The sequence below is a fragment of the Larus michahellis genome, chromosome 1, assembly GCF_964199755.1.
Source record: "Larus michahellis chromosome 1, bLarMic1.1, whole genome shotgun sequence".
NCBI lineage: Eukaryota > Metazoa > Chordata > Aves > Charadriiformes > Laridae > Larus > Larus michahellis.
Genome location: NC_133896.1, coordinates 151,045,870 through 151,069,806, shown reverse-complemented (window position 1 = coordinate 151,069,806; position 23,937 = coordinate 151,045,870). Strand labels below are relative to the sequence as shown.

Here is a 23,937-nt window from a genome sequence, read left to right as displayed (position 1 = left end):
ATTGCTGAAATATGTGAGTGCTGTTCCCTGGGGAAATTTTAGAGGATTGAGATTGCGCTGACAGTGGCTGTACCTCTTGGACGGTCTGTGTGGATGCTGGGGAAGAAACTGGCCTCTGAGTCGGCAGTCAGAGTGCTGCAGAGGGAATGCAGGGGAAGATGCTCCTGTTCCCCACCACCTCCCACTGCCCTCCTGCCGCTCCAGCTGGATCTCACTCCGTCCTCGCCATTCCTTCATGCTAGGATGACCCAGGAGGGGGACCGGTCCTTGGGCTTGAGACATGGCTTCTTGTTATCCCTGCGTCCGAGGTGACTCCAGGTTAGCACACGGCTGCAGCCAGTTCGGCAGAGCGGTGTGGGCTGAAATGAGGCAAAGCCAAGGGAGCGCTGAGGACCGAGGGCTCCTGATGGCACCTTCCATGAGCAGCTCCTGGAAATCAACCTGCTTCTGTTCTGGCTAGTCTCAGCTGGTAGGCTGGTATATCTCTGCCTGGAAGGGCTCAGGCTTCTCTTAGAATATTTAATTCATTCTCTTTGCATTCCCTACTCTCTTTCTTTTTTTCTTTACTTTAAATATTTGATATTAAAACTATTCTGCACATGGTTCATAGATGATCCCAATCATTATTTCATCCTTCCAGCACAGGAATTCCCGAGGAACCCGGTAAAGCCCAGCCTAGTCTCTTTATTTCATGCACTTTCCTCATTACTTGTGTTTGGCCAAACCGGACTGTATTTTTCATCACACTAATGGCAAAATATTTGGAAGCAGGCCTGGCATATAGCTATATTCTGTGTTCAGATGAACCTGACATTTGAAAAGATTTGTCATTAACTTTTAAAGAAACTTAATAAAACTGTTGAAATGACACTGTTGACTACACCACTCATTATGCAGCTGAGAATAAATACTGCATGCAGTATAGATGGGTTCAGAATGGGTGAAAATTGGGCCATATTCAGCTCTGATGTTAGCAATTACCTTCGTTGTCTGGTTAACTTGGCCCACTGAGTTTTCTTCTGAATAGCAGGTAAAGCTAAATAAGGATCTTGTTCTGGGTAGTGCTAAGCACTTTCTGCATCTTGAACTCCTATTAACCTCTGCACTGTACAAGAACACCCTTACATTAGCTTAATTGATGGGGCAGCCGATGTAAGTGTGCCATTCCTCAGGGCTTGCTGTGATTCCAGGTGTGTCTTATTCTTCCGTTGTCACAAAGTAAGTGTGTGTGTTTGTATGTATATAGCCGATTTACTGTATTTATGATTCCAAAAGCAAGGAAAGATCAATGAAAGCCTGTTATGTTTGAATTTAAAGGCATTGAGACCTTATAACGAAGTTGATTTTTCTACTCATTCTGAATACCAAAAGACCTTGTATAATTATTTTTGTGAAACAGCTTGAGGAATGTTCCCAGTGCTGAATTCAAGAATAATTGCAATTGTGACATGTAGAATCAAATGTAATTTTGTTATAACTAAAGCAAGACATTTTACTTTCTTTTCTATTGCTTTTTAAGGAGAGGCACAGTGAATTTTTAATACTTTACTGACCCTTGACTCTGAGTGACATTAGCCTGCAATTGTATAGAAAACATGAACTTCTTCAGAACGTTATTAGCCAAACTAGGCTATGTGAACACTCGGTATTATTTAAGTTAAAAATACAGATTGTGGTTTTATCAGTAAAGATGGCTGACACAAGCCTAACACTCTGGTATTATGTCAAGCTGTTTGTGCTCCTAAATATAGCAGAGGATCTCTGGTAGGGAGCTGGCCAGGGGAGGTCTTGTGTCTTTGTGTAAAGCAGCTATGCCTTTATATCTTTGTGTGCTGAGAAAGAAGAAGGAGAGCCAGTGTGGCTTTATTACTCTAACAAGTCCTCTAATAATAATGCTTTCCGTGTTGGTAGAATAGATCTCCTGGCTCCTCTATTAAATCACAAAAAATAGAGAACTGAAAGCAAGAAGGAAGGGGTTACTCCATAGGAATAAGACATTTCACATGAGTTTGCTTTATTCTTTTGCCAATGTAAGTTCCTCCCCCCTCACTTTTAACGCTTTTATGTGGTTGATTGGTTTGCTTTGTTGTTGGGGTTTTTTTTTTTTTGGTTTAAAGAAAGCATAAGAGCTAAGGCTTTTCCCATGAACAAAATATGACCGTTGACAAAGTGTATAGCCCCGAGTTACTGAGCTCTATCAGGGGAGCACAATTCCCTTCATTCTTCTGGGGGACAGCCTATTCCCTGTGCTACCTGGGACATCAGGCTGGGCAATCCCAGTGGTGCCTTCTGACCTCTTATATTTGTGTGTTCTGTTGCAATGCACTTTTTAAAAAAAACAAAAAGCTCGCTCTTCAAAAGCTGCTTGGGAGGCGTGTTTACTTTATGAAGTGATTCTCATTTCTCACAGAAACAATGGGGGAAGGAAGGTCTATCAGTTCTTGAAAAAAAACAGGTAGAGAGAGCCGGGTTTTCCTCACCTGTGCCTTAGAAACCCTTAGAAATGCCTTGTGTTTGTAATAGAGAAAGGAATGTGCTGTTGGCAGGGGCAGAGCAGAAGGGCTGGTGAGGATCAAACTCAAGAATCTGCAGAGTCTTTGGAATAACAGGGACAGATGCACCAGGGAGGGGTTTAGGCGGAGGAAAATGCGTACTGCCCAACAGCACTGAAAGAGGCAAATAAAGACAGCTGAACACCCAGAAAACCCATTGAAAGGCTTGGGAAGGGGCACCTGCTGCCTCTTCTGTTTTTCCTGTCTCAGCCTGTGAAGTCCGACACGCTGGTCATGGCAAGTCTCGCCCTGTTGGCACAAAGGCTTGGAAGGGGAGCCCATGCAGTGAGCTGTATCCTATCTCCCCTCTCCCATCTTCCTTTTAGCAGGTATTTTATTACTTGAGATCGCTTGATGTCTCTTCAGTCAGTGATCACAGGGACATCGGGCACCATCTTATGCCACAGGGGATTTGAGTGAGAGATGTGAGTACTGCCAAGGAAAGGGCTGGTGCAGAGAGATGGTGGTGTGTCAGTAGTTATACGTAGCTGGTCCCCAGGCCACAGCTTGCTATTCCTCTACCTCCACCGATGTTGGAGGTGGAGGAATAGCAAACTCTGGCATAAGGAGCAGCATTGGAAGAGATTATATGTTGGTGCAACTAACTTTCATTAGTCATTTCTGCGAGAAAGGGCAAATCACTCACGGCTAGCTCTAATCCTTTTGGCAGCAACTGGGAAGAGGATGGGAGGATCCCTAAAAGGCAGAGTCTTAGAGAGCAGGGCCTTGACTTTGTGTGCAGGCAGGGTGCTCTCACCTGGATGCCGGCCTAAGGCTCACATAACCAGGGAGAGGATGCTGTCAGCAAAGCTACTCGCAGCCAGCCTTGCTCTGAGCCTGAGGGGTAGCACGCAGGCTCTCACCACACCGTCGTGGTTGTGCAATATACAGATTTCCTAATAACATGAGAGCGTGCTACAAGGGTAGCAGTAGCTGGAGAAGAATGTCAGCCACTAGCAAAGAAACAAAACCTTTTATTAACCAATAATGCAGATAAGAAAAGATGAGGAAAGTGTGCCAGGTTCAGTGTGAGACTGATAAAGATGGATAGGGAACTATCATGGTTTAGACAGCAAACCATTTGTGAAAATACTGCATTTTGAAGATGATGTCCCCATGGACATCAGTCAGCACAAACAAGTTGGTGCTAACAGCATCCGCACTAAATTATTAAACCAAGGAGAGAACACATGAAGTTAGAGACTTTTGCAAAGTAATACATTTACTGATTCAAAACATTTGGAAAAAATGGAAGGATAGGATTGTCTGCGCAACTTTGAAAACAAAAAGCAAAGTTGTGTACAAAAAAGTGACAGGGTGTTTTTTGTCTTGGATTGGCATGAAGTTTATCTTCAATATTTTATATAGATTTGGTAGAGGAAAACAGTTTTCTCAGAAAATACGTCTTCTCTGGGTAAATTATTTTTAATAATTCAAAAAGGATGGAGACACAGCTAGAATATGTACAGATCCTGTATAGGTGCTGACATGGTAGACAGCCAGGTTGGCCCTTCAGTCACAGTGCTGGGACTCCAGATGAAGCTCCTAGGATGGCTGTGTGTATGCAAACATACATTCAGGTGCATTTGTTCATTTGAGTTAAAAGTTGGAGGCCGAATGAGAAGTGAAATCTGTACTCCTTTGATACAAAGAGAGGTCTGGAGCAGGAAGATGTATGGCTTTGGAAATGGTGTTGCAGTTGTTATCAAATTCTCCTGTCCCTTCATGTGAGCTTTTTGGATGTGTTTATACAAACTAATTGAATTCCCAGAGACCTGCATCTCTCTCACGTGGACAATCCTAATACCTGGGTTCATACATACGATGCTAGCTCAGCGGGAGCACTTCACTGTGCTTCCTAGACCTCCCGTTGCAAAAGGGGGAGTAGAGAGGAGAGGTTTATCTTAGTAACATAAGCTCAAGATGATGGATGACTTCTGGAAAGGATTTTATAATTGGACGTGCTGTGAGAGATTTGGCTAGGTTCAAGCGTTATCACTTGGGAGCACTGAAAGTGGTTTGAGAGCTCAAAAGCAGGGGTGATGTTGGGATCTCTATTAGTGGGAGAAGGTCTGAGCAGAGAGGCCTGTTGAACAGCAGCGTTTCTCTTGCTTTTTGAATAACACCTCATGCCAAGCTCGTTCCCCAGCTCCCTTACATTTCCTTCTACCACACCCTGTTGCACAACGTCTTCAGCACACGGTCTCCCCTAGCTACAGGAATAAACTTTTGCTTGGGATGCAGGTGATCACAACACGCTTTTGGACCTGCACTATGCCAAGGGTGGTGTCCTGGAGTGTGTCCAGGTGGTGCTTTCACTAATGCCCGTGCCGGGGAGTTGGAGCATCTCCAGAGCTGTGAAAGCTCTGGTGATGTGGCTGCTGCTGGCAGGGGATCAGGGCGGGTGCCCTGGGCGTGCTCCCTCTGGAAACTTCGAGCTGTCCCTTTTCTGTGGTCCATGTGACAGGAGAAGGGGCGGCATGGCCCATGGATGGTGCCTTCATTTCAGGTATGAGCCCTCAGAGAGGGGGTGGATGAGGAAAAGCTGCCCTCAGTCTTCACCTCTGGTATTTAGGATGGTTTTGGTTCGCTTACTACCTCAGCTACAAGAGTCTTTCTAAGTATTTGGGTTTTCTTTATATCCCCTGAATTCCTGCATTTCCTTTCCCAAATCCACAAGGCCATGTAATCATGTGCGTATCATGATATTGGAGAGAGAAAAAGGCAGGTCTTCCTCTCATGTGAAATAATTTCCCTAAATTCAGATTTTTTAAAATCACTTAAATCACTGGTGTTTCTTTGTCTACTAGAAATAGAATATTCTTATACAACACAGGAATAAAAGGTGTAAATTGGTGTTGTTCAGTTCAGCTGTGATTTTTTTGGATACACACTTTTGAATGTACTGACATTTGGGAGGGATAGGAAGGGGAATAAACACCTATTGTGTTGCCATATTCCCTCTCTATTCTCTGCACTGGCATAGTCTCAGCTGTATCTCTTGTGTCTTAGCTCTTCTGGAAGAGGCATGGGAAGAAAGAAGGAAAGTGGAAAAAGTCTCTGCTGGGAAAAGTCCAATATACAAAAAATACTGTTATAAGCTCGGGTAATATTTAGCAATTTATCATCAGACATTTTGGGCTTATAAAATCTCATAATAAATTGATAAACCAGATATCTCTGGTATTCTGCTGTGAAAAGAATCACACATAAAATGCAAAGGAAAAAAAGAAAGAAAAAAGAGTACGACTGCCGGCAGTGTGGTAAATCTTGCCCTCGCTAACAGAGGAGAAGCAGCGATGCAGACCACTCCTCTAGGATGCAAATCCTGCTGAGTCTTCAGATCATAGGGTGGTTTAACTGAGTGATGGAACTCAGCAGATCCTTACGGAAACTGGAAATGAGAAAGCTCAGCAGCCCCGCTCTGCAGCTGAGCCTCCAGATCCAAGTGTAACCGCACACTGAATAGCACCCGTGCTGGTGGGTGCTGATTCAAGGCTGCTGGATTTTGTCAGTGTTTCTTGCACAGCTGTTAAACGTGTAGGCTTTCGTAGATTCTAAGCAAAGCTTTGAGGAAGATAAAATTTAGCTCCAGCACAAACAATCAAATCTCTGTTTATGCCAGGGGAGCGACAGGCAGTTGTAGTCATACCAAGGGTAAACTTTGGCCTCTGGTTTTTTTTTTTTGCTTCCGCTCTTAAGTATCATCTTTTAATCAAATCTTTCCTACAATGAATGTATTATTACTGGAGGTTTTTATTACAAACGTTGAGGAAAAAGCTTGAAAGATTGAAAACCTGCCTAAAGATATGTTTAAAATACGTTACAGTGAAGGAAAAAAAGGGAGATATAGATAGAACAGTTCTCTGAGTTTATATTATTTGGGAAAGAAAATAGGGTTATCTCCTGGTGGGTGGTGAGCAGGTGAAAACCAGCGTTTCTCTAACAGTGTTAGGCAAAGGAAGCATTTAAAAGGAAAAACAACTTGCCCCCATGTCAGTAAAAATATCTTTGTAAATTTTAAAGGTATATAAATGAATGTGATTGATTGCCTACAGCTAGGTTTGGTAAGACCCTAAGCAGTGCAGCGCCCCGCTTGCAGAGCAGTACAGAGGGATCTCTGGATCTCTGAGTATCGGATGCTCAGCAGGGGCCAGTATCTCTTTGTCCTGTGTCGGGATATTGCTCCAGTGGAAACAGTCACTCGGCAAAACACTCAAGCAAGTATCTAAGTCTCAGCTTCGGTATTTGCTTAAAATCAAGGTTTGCTAGAAACTGATCTGTTGACTTTAGAGCGTATTTCTGAAAACCCAGCCACCAGCGTGCTGTCTGCCAAGTGTTCTGTCGCTCCTTCCAGTCCTTTCCACCCCCTGCTGACCTCCCCCTGCCTTCCCCGCCCCCCCCCCATCCTCAAGGCTGCCTGTTTGTCTTTTGGCACAAACAAATCTTCCCTTGGTAATAGCAGCCATAAAATGCCTCCTGCACCCTTGGTGCTGGGCAGGCAGGCGCACCTTGTGGTCCTCGTCACAGCGCATGTTTGCACAACATAGCGACAGTGGCGAGGGCTGCCACCACTTCCTTCTCCTCCTCCTCCTCCACCTCCTCCTGCGCATCAGCCAGTGTGGGCCCAGGAAAGTCACATCAAACCCTAGGTTCCGGCTGGAAGCTCACCTTTTGAACTGAAAACCTGAGGTACATCCACTCGCAAGCTCTGGGCAGTGAAAGGTCCACACAGTTCCCCAATCCTTGTAATTGCACGCCAAGTTGAGATGCAGCAATATTTATAAAAGCCTTACAGTCCCCCCACTGTGAAAACGATATCACTCATCTCACCCAAACTTCTAGGATTTATTTACCCTGTTTACTATTTAAAATAACCACATCCCTGCTGGGACCATCAGAGCCTCCAGGCTCCTGCCCAGGAGGCAGAGGCTGTTGATGCTTGTGCCCAGTGTCTCCTCCACCCTGGGCACCTCTGGCCCACACCTCAGGTCGCTTTCTGCTTCACTTCAAAGTCGTCCTACCTGGACGACCTTGCTCCCTGCACACCCCCTGGATCTCTTCAACAGCTCTCCCACAGCGAAGCAGCCAGCTCTTCCCCCAGGTGACACTGGAGAGCCGTCCAGGGATGTCCACCAGCAGTGGTGGGACCTGGCCAAGGACCTGGCTCCTTCTCAGAAGCTGGCTCTCCTGCCCTGTGCTGCACCCTTGCAAGAGATGTCCCCAACAGCACAGTGGTGGCAGGCTGCCTTCCCCAGATCTTGGACACTTTTTGGAAAGACACAGTAATTCTTAGAAACGGCAAAAACGTGGCAGACCTGAAGAATGGCTGCGTGAGGTCAGAAGGGGAGCAAGGACCTTGCTTCAAGACTTACGGCTGGCAGGGAAAGAGCTCATCGGCATTCGGTGTTTTTCTGTTTCTCCTAAGTGAGGAGATGCATGCTGCACCTCCGTCACGTATTACTGGCCCCAAATGTTTGGCACACCCAGTGGAAACACTCTTCATGGCCTCAGATGTCACACATCAGTCACAGAAATCTTCTCTGACATTATGGTGGAGCTAACCTTTATATAAATCTTTTTTATTCTCTAGAAAATTGGCTGCTAAGGTTTGAGACGGGACAACAACACGTTTCTGGATTGTCAGAAATATAATATATTATCTGCTTGGATTTTGCCAGAGGGAATGTGTTTATACTTGCCTGCATGTTTCAAACTAACATTTCCATTATGTGCGTGTTTATTCCCCGGTGGTTTTGCTATTCAGAACAGGCGAAGTATGGCATATAAACATTCAGATTAAAAAAAATACACCCTCACCTGAGTGCAGCTGGATGCAGCGGAGCTGTGCCAGCGAGCCACAGCTGCGGATCTGAGTTATGGCATCTATAATTTACGTAGAGGCTGTAGGATCCCACCCTGGATGCATATAGCTTATAGATGCTACAGGGCATGCACATAGCAGCTGAGGTTTTAACGGTATTGATTTGCACTCCTGCATTGCTGTTGCAACGCCCTGAGCCTGTTTAATGATTGACTAGATGTGTCACAGATGTGGCATTACTTGTACACGTTACCCAAATACTGTAGTAATCACAAAAGACATTTTGCCTGTGGTCCTGAATAGGTGCAGAGAGGGAGAGTCAAAGAAGCCCACCTCCTCTGATGCATGCTTTTAGAAGCACTTGAGAATCTCATCAAACTCAGTTTTCAGCCAGGAGAGGCCAGTTGGTTAACTAAACCATAATGTACTATTGTCTTATGAAAGTGGAAAAATTCTATGGAATTTATTATACCTTAGACTAATAAGCTTCATCCTATGGGATATTGTTATATTTTATGTATATTTTTATATATACTACATATTTTTACATATATATTGTCTATGTATTTATATATAAAAGCATACACATAATATTTTATATTTTTCCATTTTAGTAACTTGTGCGTATGTATGTATACATATATATAGTGAAGTACTGTTACTTTGTTGATATGACTGACACTTTTTTTACCTCCTTTAGTGACTGTCACATGAATTCCTCAAGGATAATGGACCCTAAGGTGCGAGAGACTGAAGGAGATGGAGAGGACAACTCAGGTAGAATTGCTCCTTTCCCCAGTGAATGAAAAGTGCTGTGACTTCTTGAGTGTCAATGCCTTAGCTCTATCACAGAAGCAAATCTGTTTGTTTAGAGAACGTGTTCTCCCTTTCTTTCCTCCTGTCTCCAAGAGCTGTTATGTTTTTGATATTTTCAGAGGCTTGAAATAAGAGTTTTCTAGCATTTTGGGACGAAGTTAACTTTTTTACCCAACAATGATAAGTGAAACGCTGACAGGGATGCCTCACAGTACAGTCTTGCCAACTTACATGGGACAGGCACAAGTTGTTGGGATGTCTTGTGCAAAACTCCGATTTCATTTCAGGTAGTTTCCTTCACAGAGCTTGCAGATGATCCTAATTCAGGTCGTTCCTTACTGAGCAGACTAGCATTGCTTTTCAAGATTATTGCTTGATTTCTTGTTTAATACTTTGTGATCCATTGAGTCTCATAATTATCATTCAAAATATTCTGGGATGTATTATAAAACTGACATTATATAAGCATTAGCCTCCCGACACTGCACATTCCACCTAAGTAAGCCTTTTCTACATTTAAATTGGTTTTGGTAACAACGTTGTCCTTATCTTCACTATTTAGCTTGCTGAACAAAGGCAGTGGGTTTCCAAGTTGTAATTTCTTCTCTATATTCCAGGCTGTTAATACCAAAGTTTTTCTTCACAGCCTAATTATCTCAAGAGGCATGTAGAAACTCTATTAGGAAAGATCCTACACCGTAGGTTATTTCTTATGTGTCATAAACATTGTAATCCATTCTCCAAGATAATAGTAATTTCATGCTATCAGTATAGTCTTAAAATACATTAATGCAAGAGCAGACTGTGTTGCCTCTTCCAGAAAAAAATCCACTTATGAAGAATTTATAAGGGAATTATTATTGTTCAAAAAACTTGCAAATGCTGCTGGTTGCATCTTCTTTGTGTTTCTTCATTTAGGAAAGAAAAAATCAAAGTTCAAATCTTTCAAAAAGTTTTTTGGGAAAAAGAAAAGGAAAGAAACACCGTCTTCTGGGAGCAGCAGTCTGAAGCTATGCCAGTCAACGAGCGATGTCACAGCCTCACACGACATCCATGTTAATTATGATTCTGAAGATGAACTCAAGTAAGTCTTTGGACTGTGGCTGGTAAACAAATACAGAACTGCTGCCATGTTTATAGATTAAAGACACCCCAAAATTGCCTCCTTTTCTTGTTCAGAATGCTGCATTCTCAAACAGTTGGCTTCTTCAGGAAAGTACAAATTAAAATGGCTGATGCAAGGCGAATCAGAAGGGAACTAGATGGGGCGCAGAAAGAAACAATAAATAAAAATGCTTTCATTTAATCATCAATAAGCCTTGGGTTATCATTTCAAAAGAATGTAATTCCCATCTTCAAAAATGAATTAGGTACTTATCTTCTATCTTACCACAATTGTCTTATGCCTTTAAGATATATCTCCTAAGGTTTGTTAAACCTTTTATGACAGTTTTTGAAAGCAAGGAAGGGATAAGGGGGTGACTGCAACTGCAATCAGCAGGAACCAGAAGCCGTGAAGCCTTTATTTCATCTGTATACGTGGGATTCATCTGACCAAGGGACAAATGTTTGCGTCTAAATTAGTCACCAGTTGCCTTTTGTAATCATCAGAGGGAAGTCAACATTACTAAGGAAGCTCGTATCATTCTTGTGTAGACATCTGAAGTTGTTCAGATGAACCAGACTCTAGAAGCGTCTATTTCTAGAGAACCGGGGTTACCAGCTTCGATGTAGATACCTGTGGTTTAACGTCCGAAGTTAGACCGGATGAATCCCAGCCTGTGTGTCTGTCTGCCTCTGAAAATCCTGTCTTTGTTCAGGCATTGCCAAAAATGTTACCCGCTACTGAAAGGTAGCTGTGAGAAACCCGGTCTAAAGTTCAAATGTGTTCCTGGATGGAGAGATTTACTGAAGAGCCCCTCAGCTGCCTAAAAAGCAAGTCCTTGCATTGGTAGATGTGCCTCTCAGAACAAGCCTCCTGGTCCTCAGGCGAGGAGATGCTGCTGTGCCCAGGAATGGGAAAGGCAAACCATCCGGGCCATTTAAAACGCCATTATACAATGCGGCCACCAGGCAGCGCCAAACAACCAAAAGAAATTATTAACAGTTATTTTTTTTTTTGGTCTTCTGGGTGTTGGCAACAGTAACGTTAGTCCAGCTTGAAGCCCCAGGAGTTCTGGGCTGGCAGCACCAGTTTTAACAGTAGGCTATGGCGTTGTTGTTCGACAACATATATTTAAGACATGGATGCTCAGATTTCCTCTCCCTCGTGCACGACTCGACAAGGTCATGTCCGAGTGAGTATGATCTTCGGCTGGTCTGGCAATGTTCCTGTGCCGTTACTTGCAGGGTTGTTACATTATTGTTTCTTAATATGTGTTTAGACAGACAAAGACCAGGAAATTCCTTGAAAGGAAGGAAAATTAATTCGAGCACTCATAATCTGAGGAGGCATCTAGGGTATCTCCTCTACGCATCCAGGAGGTATGCGTCTGCTAGAAAGAGAAAGCAAAGGTAGCACGCGGGGATAAATGTGCACGTGTAGCAACGCTGCTCATCCAGCTGCCCTTGCGGTCTTTGTAAAATGCTGGTGAGTTGAGCAGCCATCGCAGCCCGGACTGGCACTTACTTTGCAAGTTGCTATAGATCTATCTGACCTTGGATGCATTGCAGAGAGCACATTTTCACTTAGATAAATTGTTCTTCTAATGTCTCTAATGCATTAAGCAGGAGCAGCAGGCTTTCCTTCCTTCTGCAGCAGGAATACAGATCAACTTTTTCCTGCTATTGTTTTATCAAACATATTTATAGCAGCCATTACAAGGAAAATGTTACTTTCTGCTGTTTGTTTATGTTCCTGAATGTCCCTATGACAGTAACTAAGATACAAAAATACACAGTTCTTCTCCTTTTTTCTTTCTTTCTTTTTTTTTTTTCTCTAGAATGCCTGCTCAATTAACTTGATAGTTATATGAACCTGAACAGTTCTGTACTCTGGTTTGCCATTTAGTAGCTGTCTTGTTTAAAAAAATTAAAAGAAGGCAATCCTGGGAGAAATGCCTTGTGAATGCATTTCTGGTCCCTGCTCTGTTAGGCTATGAGCTAAGCTGTGAGCACAATAGACCTCCTAGCAGCTAGCTGTCTGTCCATGGGTCTCCTGTACCATTCCCATGAGGAAAAAAGGTGTTCGTGCCCCACATGTAACATTTGCAAAAGACGTTACTTACCACATTGCCTCTAAAGTAGGAAACAGAATATGAGAGAAGCTATCCACAGAGCATCTCCTGCTTCCTCTCACCAGCCCACAACGAGCTGTCGATGAAAAAACGTGTCCCCCAGGCTCATAAGGGGGAATCCCAGGAATCCTTACATAGAGCACAGGACCCTGAAAGCATCTTATAAGGATTTATGCAAATGATTCTATGTGAGAACTACATTGCCTGGAATATATTTCTTAATGACCTACGTGGCGGAGATACATTAAACGCTGTACCACAGCCTTTAATAGTAAAAGGTACTTATTCTTCCTCTGGTAATGGTCAGTCATTTGCCAGACACATTAGCAAGAAGTCAGTCCTTCTCAGGTACAGGCTCGTTTACGTGAACTCCCTTCATTTTGCACCTGGGCTTGCCAGCGCCACTGTCACGCCACCCAGCTGCTGGCTTCCAGCTAAGGGGCAGTAGCTTTTCCATAAGATGTAACTCAGTTGCCAGGGTTAAATTCTCTTTAACCTTGATTCAGTTTGTTAACGTGACAGATAACAGCATTTGCAAATTTTTGTTTGATTTTTAAAGGTGTTACCTAGATTAGCCTGTATGACTGTATTGTATTCATGTCGAAGTCTGGAATCTCATGTGTAATGTGTGCTGCGCATACGTGTCTTCCACTCCACGTTCAACAGGCCACCTGAGTTAAGAGTAATAGGACTGGCAAAAAAATCTGTACATTTTCACTCATTTGTTGTATTATTCCAGGACACACAAAGGCATTATGGGAAGCAGAGCTTTGTCACATGATAGCATTTTCATCCCTGAGACTGGGCAAGAGCCTGCAAGGCCAGTAAGAGTGTTTTCTCAAGAAAACATTTCTGATCGGATTAGAGCTTTACAGGTAATTTACACAACATAACATAATTTTCTCAAATGCAAGAGGTAGAATGTCTTTCCAGGCTTGATTTTTTGGGATAATATTTGTGGTTGAACATTCGATTAGTAACTAATATCTGTTTGCAGCTTACATTAAATATCGCGTTTAATTAGACGGCAGTATCGTATCTTGGTTCTACTTAAATGATAGTTGAAAAACGGATAGGTTGTTTGGCTCCCTAAGAGAATGTCTAAAGAGAAATCTCCTGTGCTCTGGATCATTCAATTGTGAAGTTAAAATAAAAGTAACTCATTGACCTGAGCTAAAAACGTACTGGGGAAACCTCCACTGCTGTCACATACTAATGTATTTTATGCCATGCTGAAGTTGAAGCTCCAGCCTACCATGAAACTGGGACCTCCACCTCCATTTGGACTTCATGCAAAGCGAACAGAGGATGCTGGGACCAGTTCTGAAGATGATGGATTACCCAGGAGCCCTCCAGAAATGTCTTTGCTGCATGAAAACGTATATTCAGGCACAACAACAAGAGTGAGTAATTCTGGTGTTGACAAAAACCAGTGTTTAATGACTTGCTTTACCGATGTGTGGAAGGCAGAATAAATTATTTGGTTTGCTATATGTATCACTACTTTATGCCTGAAATACTTTACTTGAAATGGTGAAATGCTATCTCTCTGGATAAACAGCTGCTTAGAGTCTTTGTTCCTGTTAAAATATAAATATCATGCCAGAAAATGCAGAACTAGGAAGGAGAGGATGTGTTTGTGTGCGTGCATGGGGATGCTGGGGTTTTTTTAAGGACTACAGAGAGCTGCCAGGCATTAAAAAAAAAAAGCTGAAAAATCTGTATTCTCCCTTGAATGTGCTGATAAGAGAGCTCTCTTCTTTAATGTTTTTCTAGGCTGTCATCAGAAAAAGAAACATAAAAGAATTTGGAACTGTTTTTTCTTTTTAAATGATAGTTTTGTTATACATTATTTCATTCCTTATCTGCTTGTCTTACACTTTATGTTTGCAGCGTCCTTGCTAATCCTTAAGACTATAGAGAAAAACAACTTACATTGTCAGTATGTGTGCGCTATGTGTAGATGGTTTCTGCGAATATATCCACCTCGTTTGTCATCTTTTACTGAATCTCTTCCTCATTCCATCCCACAGTTCTCTGACTCTCACAAGCACCTTAGCTCTTTGAGTTTAGCTGGAACAGGCAGTGAAGAAGAAGAACAGGTAACTTCTGCCAAATGTATTAAGGGCCAAGCAATTATGCATTGTAGTCTTTTAAAGAAATGTAAGGCATAAATATTACTTTGTTGCCCGTCTGCTGCAAAAAAACCCTTGTGTGTACATAATTGCATGCCTACCTGTTTGCTTTGCTTTTTTAATCCTGTCCTTCTAATGTAAAGTTATGATTACTTATCAACATAATTCTGACGCCAAGTAATCGCCAGTTGATAATAATTAAGCCCTCTAGAATAGCTTATATCCTTTAGCAAACTTTACAGATGTGATTTAATCTCCAAACGTGGCCAAGCAGATTTAGACGCTGAAACAGTATCCCTTTTTTTTAAAGACAGGAAATTGCAGCAAGGGCTGCTTGGGTTACATGCTTGGGATAAGGGAGGAAGCTTGTTGAGGAGCCGCGAACGAAATCTAGATCCTCGGAAATCTGCCTATCCCCTTGCTTTTAAGTCCAAGGTTACCTCACACTGATGTAGAAAGTGTTTGCTTGATGATAGCGGCTGACATTGCTGCTTAGGGGCCTGAGGTTCAGCCTTCAGTCGGATTCTGGCCACGTGAGCTCGCGCGAGCTGTGAATTTTGCTGAAGTGGTGTTTTCAGGACTTGAGTACAGGCAAACAGACGGCTTTCTTCAATCAGCAGCCAGCCGTTCTGGCTGATTAAAGGGCGGTTTTGAAAGGCTCTGAAGAGTCCCTTTTAGTTGTCCGCAGCTGGAGTCATGGTGGAAACAACACAGGGGGTAAAGGGAAGAGCGTTTCCTAGAAATAGGAGTAGGAATGGAGGGGAATTGCAGAAAGGAAATAGAGAAGCTAGTCCTGAGCTGACTATTCCTTGGTAATTATGCAAAATGTATTTCAAGGCCAGCTGCAGCAGGGCTTAGCAAAGATTTCTGGCCACACTTGTTAGATTCCACATGAAGCTGTTCGAAAAACTGCTTATATGCAGTGAAATTGTAATATTTTTAAAGAAAAACAACAGAACGCATGAAGAAGGTATTTCTTGAAAATTGGTATAGGCTCACTGTAAATTTGTCCAGTCCAGATGCATGTTTGCTAAAGGAGGATTTATGGCTCCCTGTTGTTCCATTAACATCACTCTCTGACTCACTCGCTGACTCCTGAGACGTGGTGGTGACTACGCGGTTGCTCAGCTTTTTCCACATGTCCCACCATTTCGTTCAGAGCTCTCTTCATCCCAGTCCAGTCTCAGAGCGCAGCCAGAAAGTAGCGCCATCTGACAGCTTTCCTCCCAAACCACAGGATCGACTACCTGGCATTTCGGAGAGATTAGCCCCGCTTCTAGAAGTCAGAGGAGACCAGCTGAGCAGTTTTGCACAATGCAGCCCTGAGGTTTTGAGTGACACCTTGCTGTGTCTTGGAAGCTTTCCTGGATGGCAGAAGGCAGAAAGGGTTCGCGACTGTCCCATCTGGGCTTTGGGGATGGGGCTCCCTCATGACCCTCCACCTTGTGCCACCCAGCATGACCAGCTGAAGGACAGCTGAGCCATGTGCACATGAGATTTGGAGAAGGGGGTCTGCCAGCCATCCCCTCCTCCAACAGGCTTCACTGGAGCCAGGCTTCGTGGGACAGGCAACTTCTGCAGCCGGCTCAGAGCTGGCGTTCACTCGGGCTGCTGAAATTTAAGTAACAAACCAGATTCTTGATTTTCCAGCGTAGTGGCCAACACTGAGCACTGCCAACGAGAAGACATGCAAAGTTCTCAAGGAAAAGCAGAAGCCAGAAGAAAGGCAGGCAAATAATGACGTGCCTTGAAAGAGAACATGTGCTGCGTCTTTATCATGGAGCTGAAATGTCAATGTATTCACTGTTAGGTACTAACGTATAATGCAGCCACATATCGTTTGTTGTACATTAGTCATGTTTGAGTACTAGACTGCAGATATCGTAGAGTGAAAATTAATGAGAGCATCTATTATTCAGCATGGCTGAGCCACTTTTTTTTTCTTAAATAGAAACCATGGTCGGAAGCTGTGGATCCAGCCTCCACTAAAATCAATGGGCGTTTTCCCCTGGCCGTCGAGGAAGCCGTAGCTGGGCCCTCGCTACACTACAGAGTAACTTTTGGCTACAGTGCATAATGCAGAATTCTACTTGCAGAAAACGCTGGTGCTTTTTCCCCTCCCTAAATAAAACCAACACTGTCCTGCTCTCCCCTTCTCCCATCCAACCCCCTCAGTAAAGTATCACTTCCAGAGAAAGAAGAAAGAAGAAGAAAAGAAAAAAGAAGAAGAAAGCCCGCAGAAGAAAGCATGACAAAGAAGGAAAGCTCCTCTAATGAAACGAACTGGAATTTCAAGCCTACAAAGGGAGTGCTGTCACGAGTTGTCAGAGGTCATGTTAATGCCATGACAGATAGTTTGGGAATATCATTTTGCCTGTTTGCAAAAACTGAATCTGAGAGGAAGGGAGAACCCTTTTTAGAGTAATTTTTCATAAATTTTTCAGTCTCCTTTTTGCATCAGCCCTGACACTAGGGTAGTTTTTGGTGAAGTGCACAGGCAAGCTGGATTCCAGCTTTGTGAAAGTACTGCACCCCTTGGAGCATTCAGGAGTTGTTTATGGATGGGTTATTGGCCTCTAGTAGGAATTGTCCATTGTTTCCTTCCCCAGAATAATCTACAAATGAAATTTTGTAGTTCAGGTAAACTCCCTAGTTATTTTGCAGATACAAATAAATGAGGAGAAAACGCAAGCCGACTTAAATCTCAATGCAACTGATGTTCAATTCTTTTGTCTTTAGGAGGGTGTTGCAGAGTTGGAAGGGACCTGATGATGTATAGGGAGCTATAGGAACCTGGACACAAATGCTGGAGGACAGACCCAGAAAGGAAACTGGCCCTTTAGGTTCTGTAACTGAGTACTCTTCATAAATCTGTCTTCTAAACCATGCTGGCCAGGTATTTGTGTGCTTTAGGTCTTCTAGTTAAATGCAGAATTGCTAACACCAGTACTCCATGTGCAACGTTAGGAAATGCAATGTATTTCAAAGAGATGTCAAAAAGAGGCAACCTTAAAATGACAGTAAACATGGCCCCTTATTTGTAGAATTGTTATTTTCATGTCTCTGTTTCTTTGTTTGATTCTCTATTTGGGCATTATTATTTTTTTCAGGTTACATTGAGTCCTTCTTCTAGATCTCGCTCTACAGACGGTCAGCTGTTCCCTAAGCATGGAAGTGCTAAAACTGGAGCTCCCCAGATATCTGATGGTGCCGTCTTGCCTGCAGCTGATTTTGACACTCCACCTGAGCTTTCCTCTTGCTTGGATAATTCTGCTGCTAGACACAAGCTTTTAATAAAACCCCGGAACCAGAGATCCAGTAAAATGAGAAGATTTTCTCAGGTACTTGTGAAAAAAAAACAGTGTCACCTTTGACGCAAAACCAGGAAGTTCTTACTGGACTTTGTATTTGAAACTCAGATATGAGTAAGAGAAGTCAGATTGCGGCATGGTTATTTCATTGGGTTTTAATAGCTGCTGTTAGATGGGGCTATGTATCTGGAGTAGACACTAAGAACAGATTAAATATTATGAGATCACTTGTTAACTCTTGATGAAGCAGTTTATGTAACACTTTATTCTTAAATTTATTGCACAGTACAATTTAGTATCTTGTTTGTGATGCAGAAGTTGGGGCTGACTGCTTAATTTCTTCCTTAAAAAATTTTTTTCAGAAAGAGTTACAATCAACTGGAGTACTTTTCCTAGTCTGAAAGATCCTGTAAAATCTTGATTCTTTGAGAGAGTATTGATAGAGGAGCTGTTTTAACTTTCTAAATATAATTTGGCTTATATTTTCAAAAAGTACAGAAAGAATAAGTAGTGACCTATTAATTGGAGCCGAATTCTGTACATTATGACTGTTCTGAATTCAACTCTTTCCCTGACCCAAAACTTGTAAACCCTTTATGTGCACTACAGAGACTTAAAATAAGTCTCCACGGGGGGAAAAAAGAGTGTATACTATTAACAAACATATTAAAAATGGTATGCCATGAAAAAAGAATTTTTTAAACCATCCTTTTAAAACACCACTCATCTGATTCTTTGTCATGTCTTATGAAGGGCGTAGATTAATTTTTCTTCTTTCCCTTCTTTTTTTAGAACTAAAGTTTGCAACTGTTACTACAGTATTGGCACTTTATTGTTTGTGGTTTATTTCAATGTTTTAAATACATTAAAGCCATTAAATTGGCTTGCTTAACACCAGGAATGTTGTTCCCCCTGTCTCTAAATATTACTTAGCTGATATTGTGTAGTTTCCAAAATCTGTGAGTGATCTTTGGGCTCGGTAGAGCACCACTGCACGCAACACAATACTGCGGCCAATATTTAGAAAAGCGTGTAAAGCAATAACTCACTGATCATACCTCCTTTTCCGTTGTAACATCATTACCGAAATACAATTGCTTTGTCCAGTCTGCACTATGAGCTGCCAGATGACTGAACCCTCCTTGTTTTCGGTGGAGGGTGCTCACATCTTTCGATAATGCAATTCTTAATATTCTCCTGCCTGACTCTGCCTGTGCACCTTGCTTCTGGCTGACTGATGTCTTCCGCTTTGATGTTCCTGTGTGTATGGATTGTGAATGCAGGCGGCATCGCAGCTCTCTCTTTGCAATTGCGCTTGCAAAACAAGAAGTTGGAAGAACCCTAAAAGTATCTTCAGAGTGCAAGTTTTGCGTTCTTAGAATTAGGGCCTACATCCAAAATACATATTTACCAGACAAATGACAGTGAATCAGTGAGCTAATACAGGCACCATATGAAAAGCCTTATTCAGCAGCTTAATAACGTGCTTTCAAATAAACCTGTGTATTTAGCCAGTCCTTACCTGAAGCTTAATCACAAGACCTCACAGGTAACTACGTATGCACTTATAAACTTTTATCAAATAGTCTAACTCTTGAAAGAAAAAGAGGGCTTTTACACAAAGGAGGCAGGGCTGTAATGCTGTATGGCGGAGGGATTAGACAGAAGACTGCCATATGGGGGTAGATCTCAGCTGGCCTAGAGCGTCATAATCGGATGGACTGGTTACGTTTTTGCTCCTCCTTCTATGTACCCTTCCCACTTCAGAGTCATGCAAGAATGGGTTGTTTTATTTTTAATGCTAGTATGCAGTAGCAAAATACAAAGGGACAGATTTTTCTCTTTCAAGTGCTGCTTTTTGCCCAAGAGCAACACAACATATCCAGTATGCTCTGGGGAATCAAGTGCCAAGGACGGTCCAATGGCCATTGTTTTGATGAACTTCCCATCTACAAAGGCATGAAAGCACTAGTTGTGCAGAAGGAAGTGTCACTGATTGCTTTTATATTGGTTAAATACATTATTCCAGGATCTGCTTAGCTAAAAAAGCATCCAGTATGTAGGTTAAGAAAACAGCGAGATCAGCATTGGAGGCAAGTATTGCCTTCCTCTCTAAGATCTTGGTTGTAAATGCAAAGATGAATAAGAGAAAAAGTAAATCTGTACATGGTGATGGAGCTTTCTGACTTTCTTTCTTGCAGAGGACCCAGTCTGAATCTCTGACTGATTTGAGCTGTACCCCAGAAGAAGAAGAAGAAGAAGAGGATGATGAAAAGGAGATGCAGACAGGCTTGCCAGATGCTGTATTCAAACCCAGCAATCAAGAACTGCCATGCGGCACAGCTGCAGCGCAGGATGTGGCTTCCTGGCCAAAGCCCAGAACGCCTGAGGACCTTTCCCCTGCTTTGAGACCAGCGATGACTCAGCCTGCTTCTGAGTCTGCTGTTGCACAGGAAGCCCTGCTACCAGAGAATAAACCGGAGGGCTGCCAACCAACACTGGAAACGACGTGTGTGAAGTCTGAGTCCTCATTGCCGTTAGAAGGCAAAGACTTCACAACTTCTTCCAACTCTGGTCCAGACAGAGAAGTGCAAAAGCAAGAAGATTCCTCAGAAACACCGGTTCTGTTGTCTGGGGAAGTGAGCGATGTGTCAATCAATATTTTCAATCAAGAAAATAAGGAGCTTCTTACTGTGTTTTCAGTAAATAAAATACCATCTGAAGAAGATATTTCCCTTAGTAGGAGTAGTATTGTTTGCTTGGAAGGGTCTGAAGAAAATACACGGAAGGATGATCAGATACCTGTGGAAATGCCCTGTAATAAAGAGGCAAAGAAAGAGGTTGCTCTATTGTCAGAGTCCAGCAAGCAATTTTCCATAGGTGCTTTCCAGCCCACAGACTCATTCCATGTTTCATATCCTGCTTCCTCAGTGCAGATGGGATCATCTGCTTCCTGCTCTCTAGAGAAAACAAAGACGGCACAAGAGGCAGCTGCTTCTGGTAAGGAGAACAGTCAGTCACGGGTCCACAAGGAGGAACTTTTGGAGAAGAAAGCTGAAAAAGCAGCCAGTGAACTAAATGCCTTGAGAAAGTTTTCTGTTTCCTCTGCACGGGAGAGACCAAGGACTAGAAGCCTACACTTCCCAGAAAGATCAGAGTTGGAAAGCCCATTAAATACCGTATTCTTTCTGTCCAAAGAAAAGGTTTCCTCAAGAAACGAGAAGTGGAAAGAAGACTTGCAGAAGGGATCAGATGTGGAGGAGGAAAAAAGCAGCAACAAAAAGCAGACTTTGCTGCCAGAGTCTGACTCTGAGAACACAGTCCAACCTACAGAAATTTTGGCTGGCTGCGTTTCTCTGGCTGTCGATGCCGTGCCGGTGCCAAGCGATTCTTCAGTGGTATCTCAGAATCAGCCAAGCTGGGAAGATAAAAGTCCTTTTCAAGTGAAACTTAGATCCACCTCACTGTCCTTGAAATACAGAGACAACTCGTCACCAGAATCAAAAGGGATTAAAAGATACAGTGCAGAGTTTAATTTAGAAAATGAGGGATTGACTTCCTCTCTAAAAGGTGGTAAGGCACAGGTCAAAAAAACGGCCGATACAAATATTGGTGATTCTTTAGATGAAAAGATCAAACCCAAAGCGAAGTCCTCTGAACAGCTTAGTAGCAAACCTCCATTGCCTAAAAAGCCAGCCTTGCAAAACATAACCATTCCAAATCCTGCTGCAAGCAAGGAGAAGCAGGACAAAGCTATTCACTCTCCTGAATCCCGAAATGAAGAGCGAGACTTGGAGAAAAAGTCGAATCCTTGTAAAGTGCCTGGTAAGACTCCCAATAATTTATAACGTTTCCTTAACTCGCAAGGAATGACCTTTACCTGTGAGAGAGCGTGAGGCAGCCCTGAGCCCTGTCATGTCAGTCACAACACTGGTGAGCACAAGGTGACGGCTCTGCCTTCAGTGGTGCCGCTCCCTGATTCTCCCTTGCTGAAAAGATTATCAGAAGGGCAGCAGGGAAGAAGCGGCAGGCAGAATAAGACCTTTTTTGCCTGTGATGTTTGCATTTCAGGACACTGAATGAATGTTCAGTGACGCTCAAAAACCAAAGTGCATTAGCAAGTATTGTGAAACAGAAACATCAAGCCACTAAGTGTCCCCATTTAGAGCTACTGTATGGCAATTCAAAAGCCAGGAGCACATATTAAGTGGAGTGCCCTGCGTGGGATGAGTGACTCAGACCTCTAGCCCTTCTTTTTCACCATAGCATTGAGGCAGAAATACTAGTAACTACCTGGCATGCTCAACAAGCCATTTATTTATTGTCTCCTCTGAGCTTTGCTTATTCATTTATCCATCTTTATCATTACTCATTCCTTGTTTAAAAACAAAAATTAACTACCCTGCGGCTTCCTGGAGTTTAAAGCCAGCAGAGACCGTAAGATCGTGTCTACTGCAGATTGTTAAATTTCACCCTGTTGTCTGTATTATATAATTGGGTTAGAGTTTAAAAAAAATAATCAGTCCTCTGGAGACTAATACATTGTGTGCTACAGGCAGAGAACAGAAAAGACGGGAAGTGGCACCACTGTCTGAGGTCTTTGCAATGACAGTAAACAAGTAAGGTGAAGTATGCTCAAGCAATTCTAGGAGGAGACCTCTGCTCTTCCCTTCAGAGAACGGCCAAAAGGGGAAAAAAACATTTGTCTCTGATACGTGGGAGAAACTTATTCCCTGCCTCCAATCTGTCTGCTCATGAGTCTGATGTTAAGAATGTAAGGAGGAGATGCTGGCTAAGCAAATGCAAAGGTTTATTTGTGCCATTGCAGAGCTCCCCTCCGTGGTTGGTCTTCTCCAGTTGGGGTCAGTCTCTGAGCTTCAGAGTGGGGGAACACCAAGCCAAAAGAAGACCTCAGGATGAAGCAGGCCTCTTGTCCTGTAGGGTGACAAAAGCCTCTTCCTGGCCCTAGAGACTACCTGCTGATGCCCTGAGTGACAGCAGATTCCAGTTGTCATCTGCTGCAGTATCGCAGATATTTTTGCAGAGCTCTGGGCGCATTTACAGTTTTCTGCTCTCCCAGCGGCCATAAAGGAGGGGACTCATTGCTTCCACAGACAGATGAGGCTCCCCCAGCCATCCAGCCAGAGCCTCCCCATGAACAAGGTGCTCTCCCTTCGTATAATCCCAACGCTCCCTTTAAAGGCATTTTCCTCTCTGCTCTGCCCTGAGGAGTAGTTGATTATTTGTAGTGACGCTAAATCTCTGATCAGTTGAGATTTTGGGGAGAGTCATCCCAGGAACAAGCAAGGAGAGCAGGACCTGGGGCGGGGGAAAGGGAAGAGCACACCACCACAACCTAGCACGGTAGGGTTGGTCCTGCAGAGGGTGGAGGAAAGCAGCGGGAGTACCAGTGCTCCTGCACACAGCCTTTCTTACCCTCCCTCTTGCTGAGTCCCAGAGTGCCTGCAGTGGGAGCGGGGCAGGAGACAGCGAGTGCTCAAGGAGGGAGAAGGGGAAGAAATGGAGCCAAAGAGCACATTTCTCCTCCAGACTTCTGTCGGGGCGTCTCTCAATCGCGGCAGACTTCTCCTCTGGCTCCTCAACCCTGGTGTGAAGGAGATTCCTGCCCCTGTCCTCTGCAGAGGACAGCCTCAGGACTGTCCTCTGCAAAATAGGGTCTGCGGGTGAGAGCTGTGTCCCGGTCCCCCTGGCAGGGGTGCACACACCTGGAATTTGAACCTGGGGCTGCAGGTCAAGGAGACCTGTTTTGGACGTGTTGCTCTCCACCTGACAGTATTACACCAAATCTGTATGGCCGGGTGTTGTTTAACACAGCAGTTCAGATTGGTTGGCAACAGCAATTAGTCTTCCTTCTCTGCTGCACCGCTGATCTTGTATCAACTTAAGCAAAGCTGCTACGGTTTTCCACGTATTTCCAGCTTTGAGTCACTTGGTAATGGGTTGTGATATGTGGGCGTGGCAGGACTCAGAAAGTGTTCATTTCTACATACAAAGCAGTCAGCTCCAAACTGACCTGAGGTCCTTCCTACCCCACTGCAGCCC

The 23,937-nt window shown here is 43.4% G+C and overlaps 1 protein-coding gene across 6 annotated transcripts in view; it reads left to right on the top strand.

Moving 5' to 3' along the window:
- Positions 1-23,937, top strand: part of CRACDL (CRACD like) — a 64,849-nt gene that overhangs the window by 29,232 nt on the left and 11,680 nt on the right. For 3 of the 6 annotated variants that reach the window (XM_074608865.1, XM_074608856.1, XM_074608847.1), the window contains 7 exons: positions 9,077-9,153; positions 10,111-10,276; positions 13,168-13,303; positions 13,667-13,831; positions 14,462-14,530; positions 17,674-17,904; positions 20,076-21,699. In XM_074608865.1, the coding sequence (XP_074464966.1) occupies positions 9,087-9,153; positions 10,111-10,276; positions 13,168-13,303; positions 13,667-13,831; positions 14,462-14,530; positions 17,674-17,904; positions 20,076-21,699 (2,458 nt within the window). In that variant the 5' untranslated portion in view covers positions 9,077-9,086. Of the gene's footprint in view, positions 1-9,076; positions 9,154-10,110; positions 10,277-11,371; positions 11,490-13,167; positions 13,304-13,666; positions 13,832-14,461; positions 14,531-17,673; positions 17,905-20,075; positions 21,700-23,937 lie in introns of those variants that run through there. The other 3 variants (XM_074608882.1, XM_074608874.1, XM_074608891.1) reach the window with 2 other exon arrangements.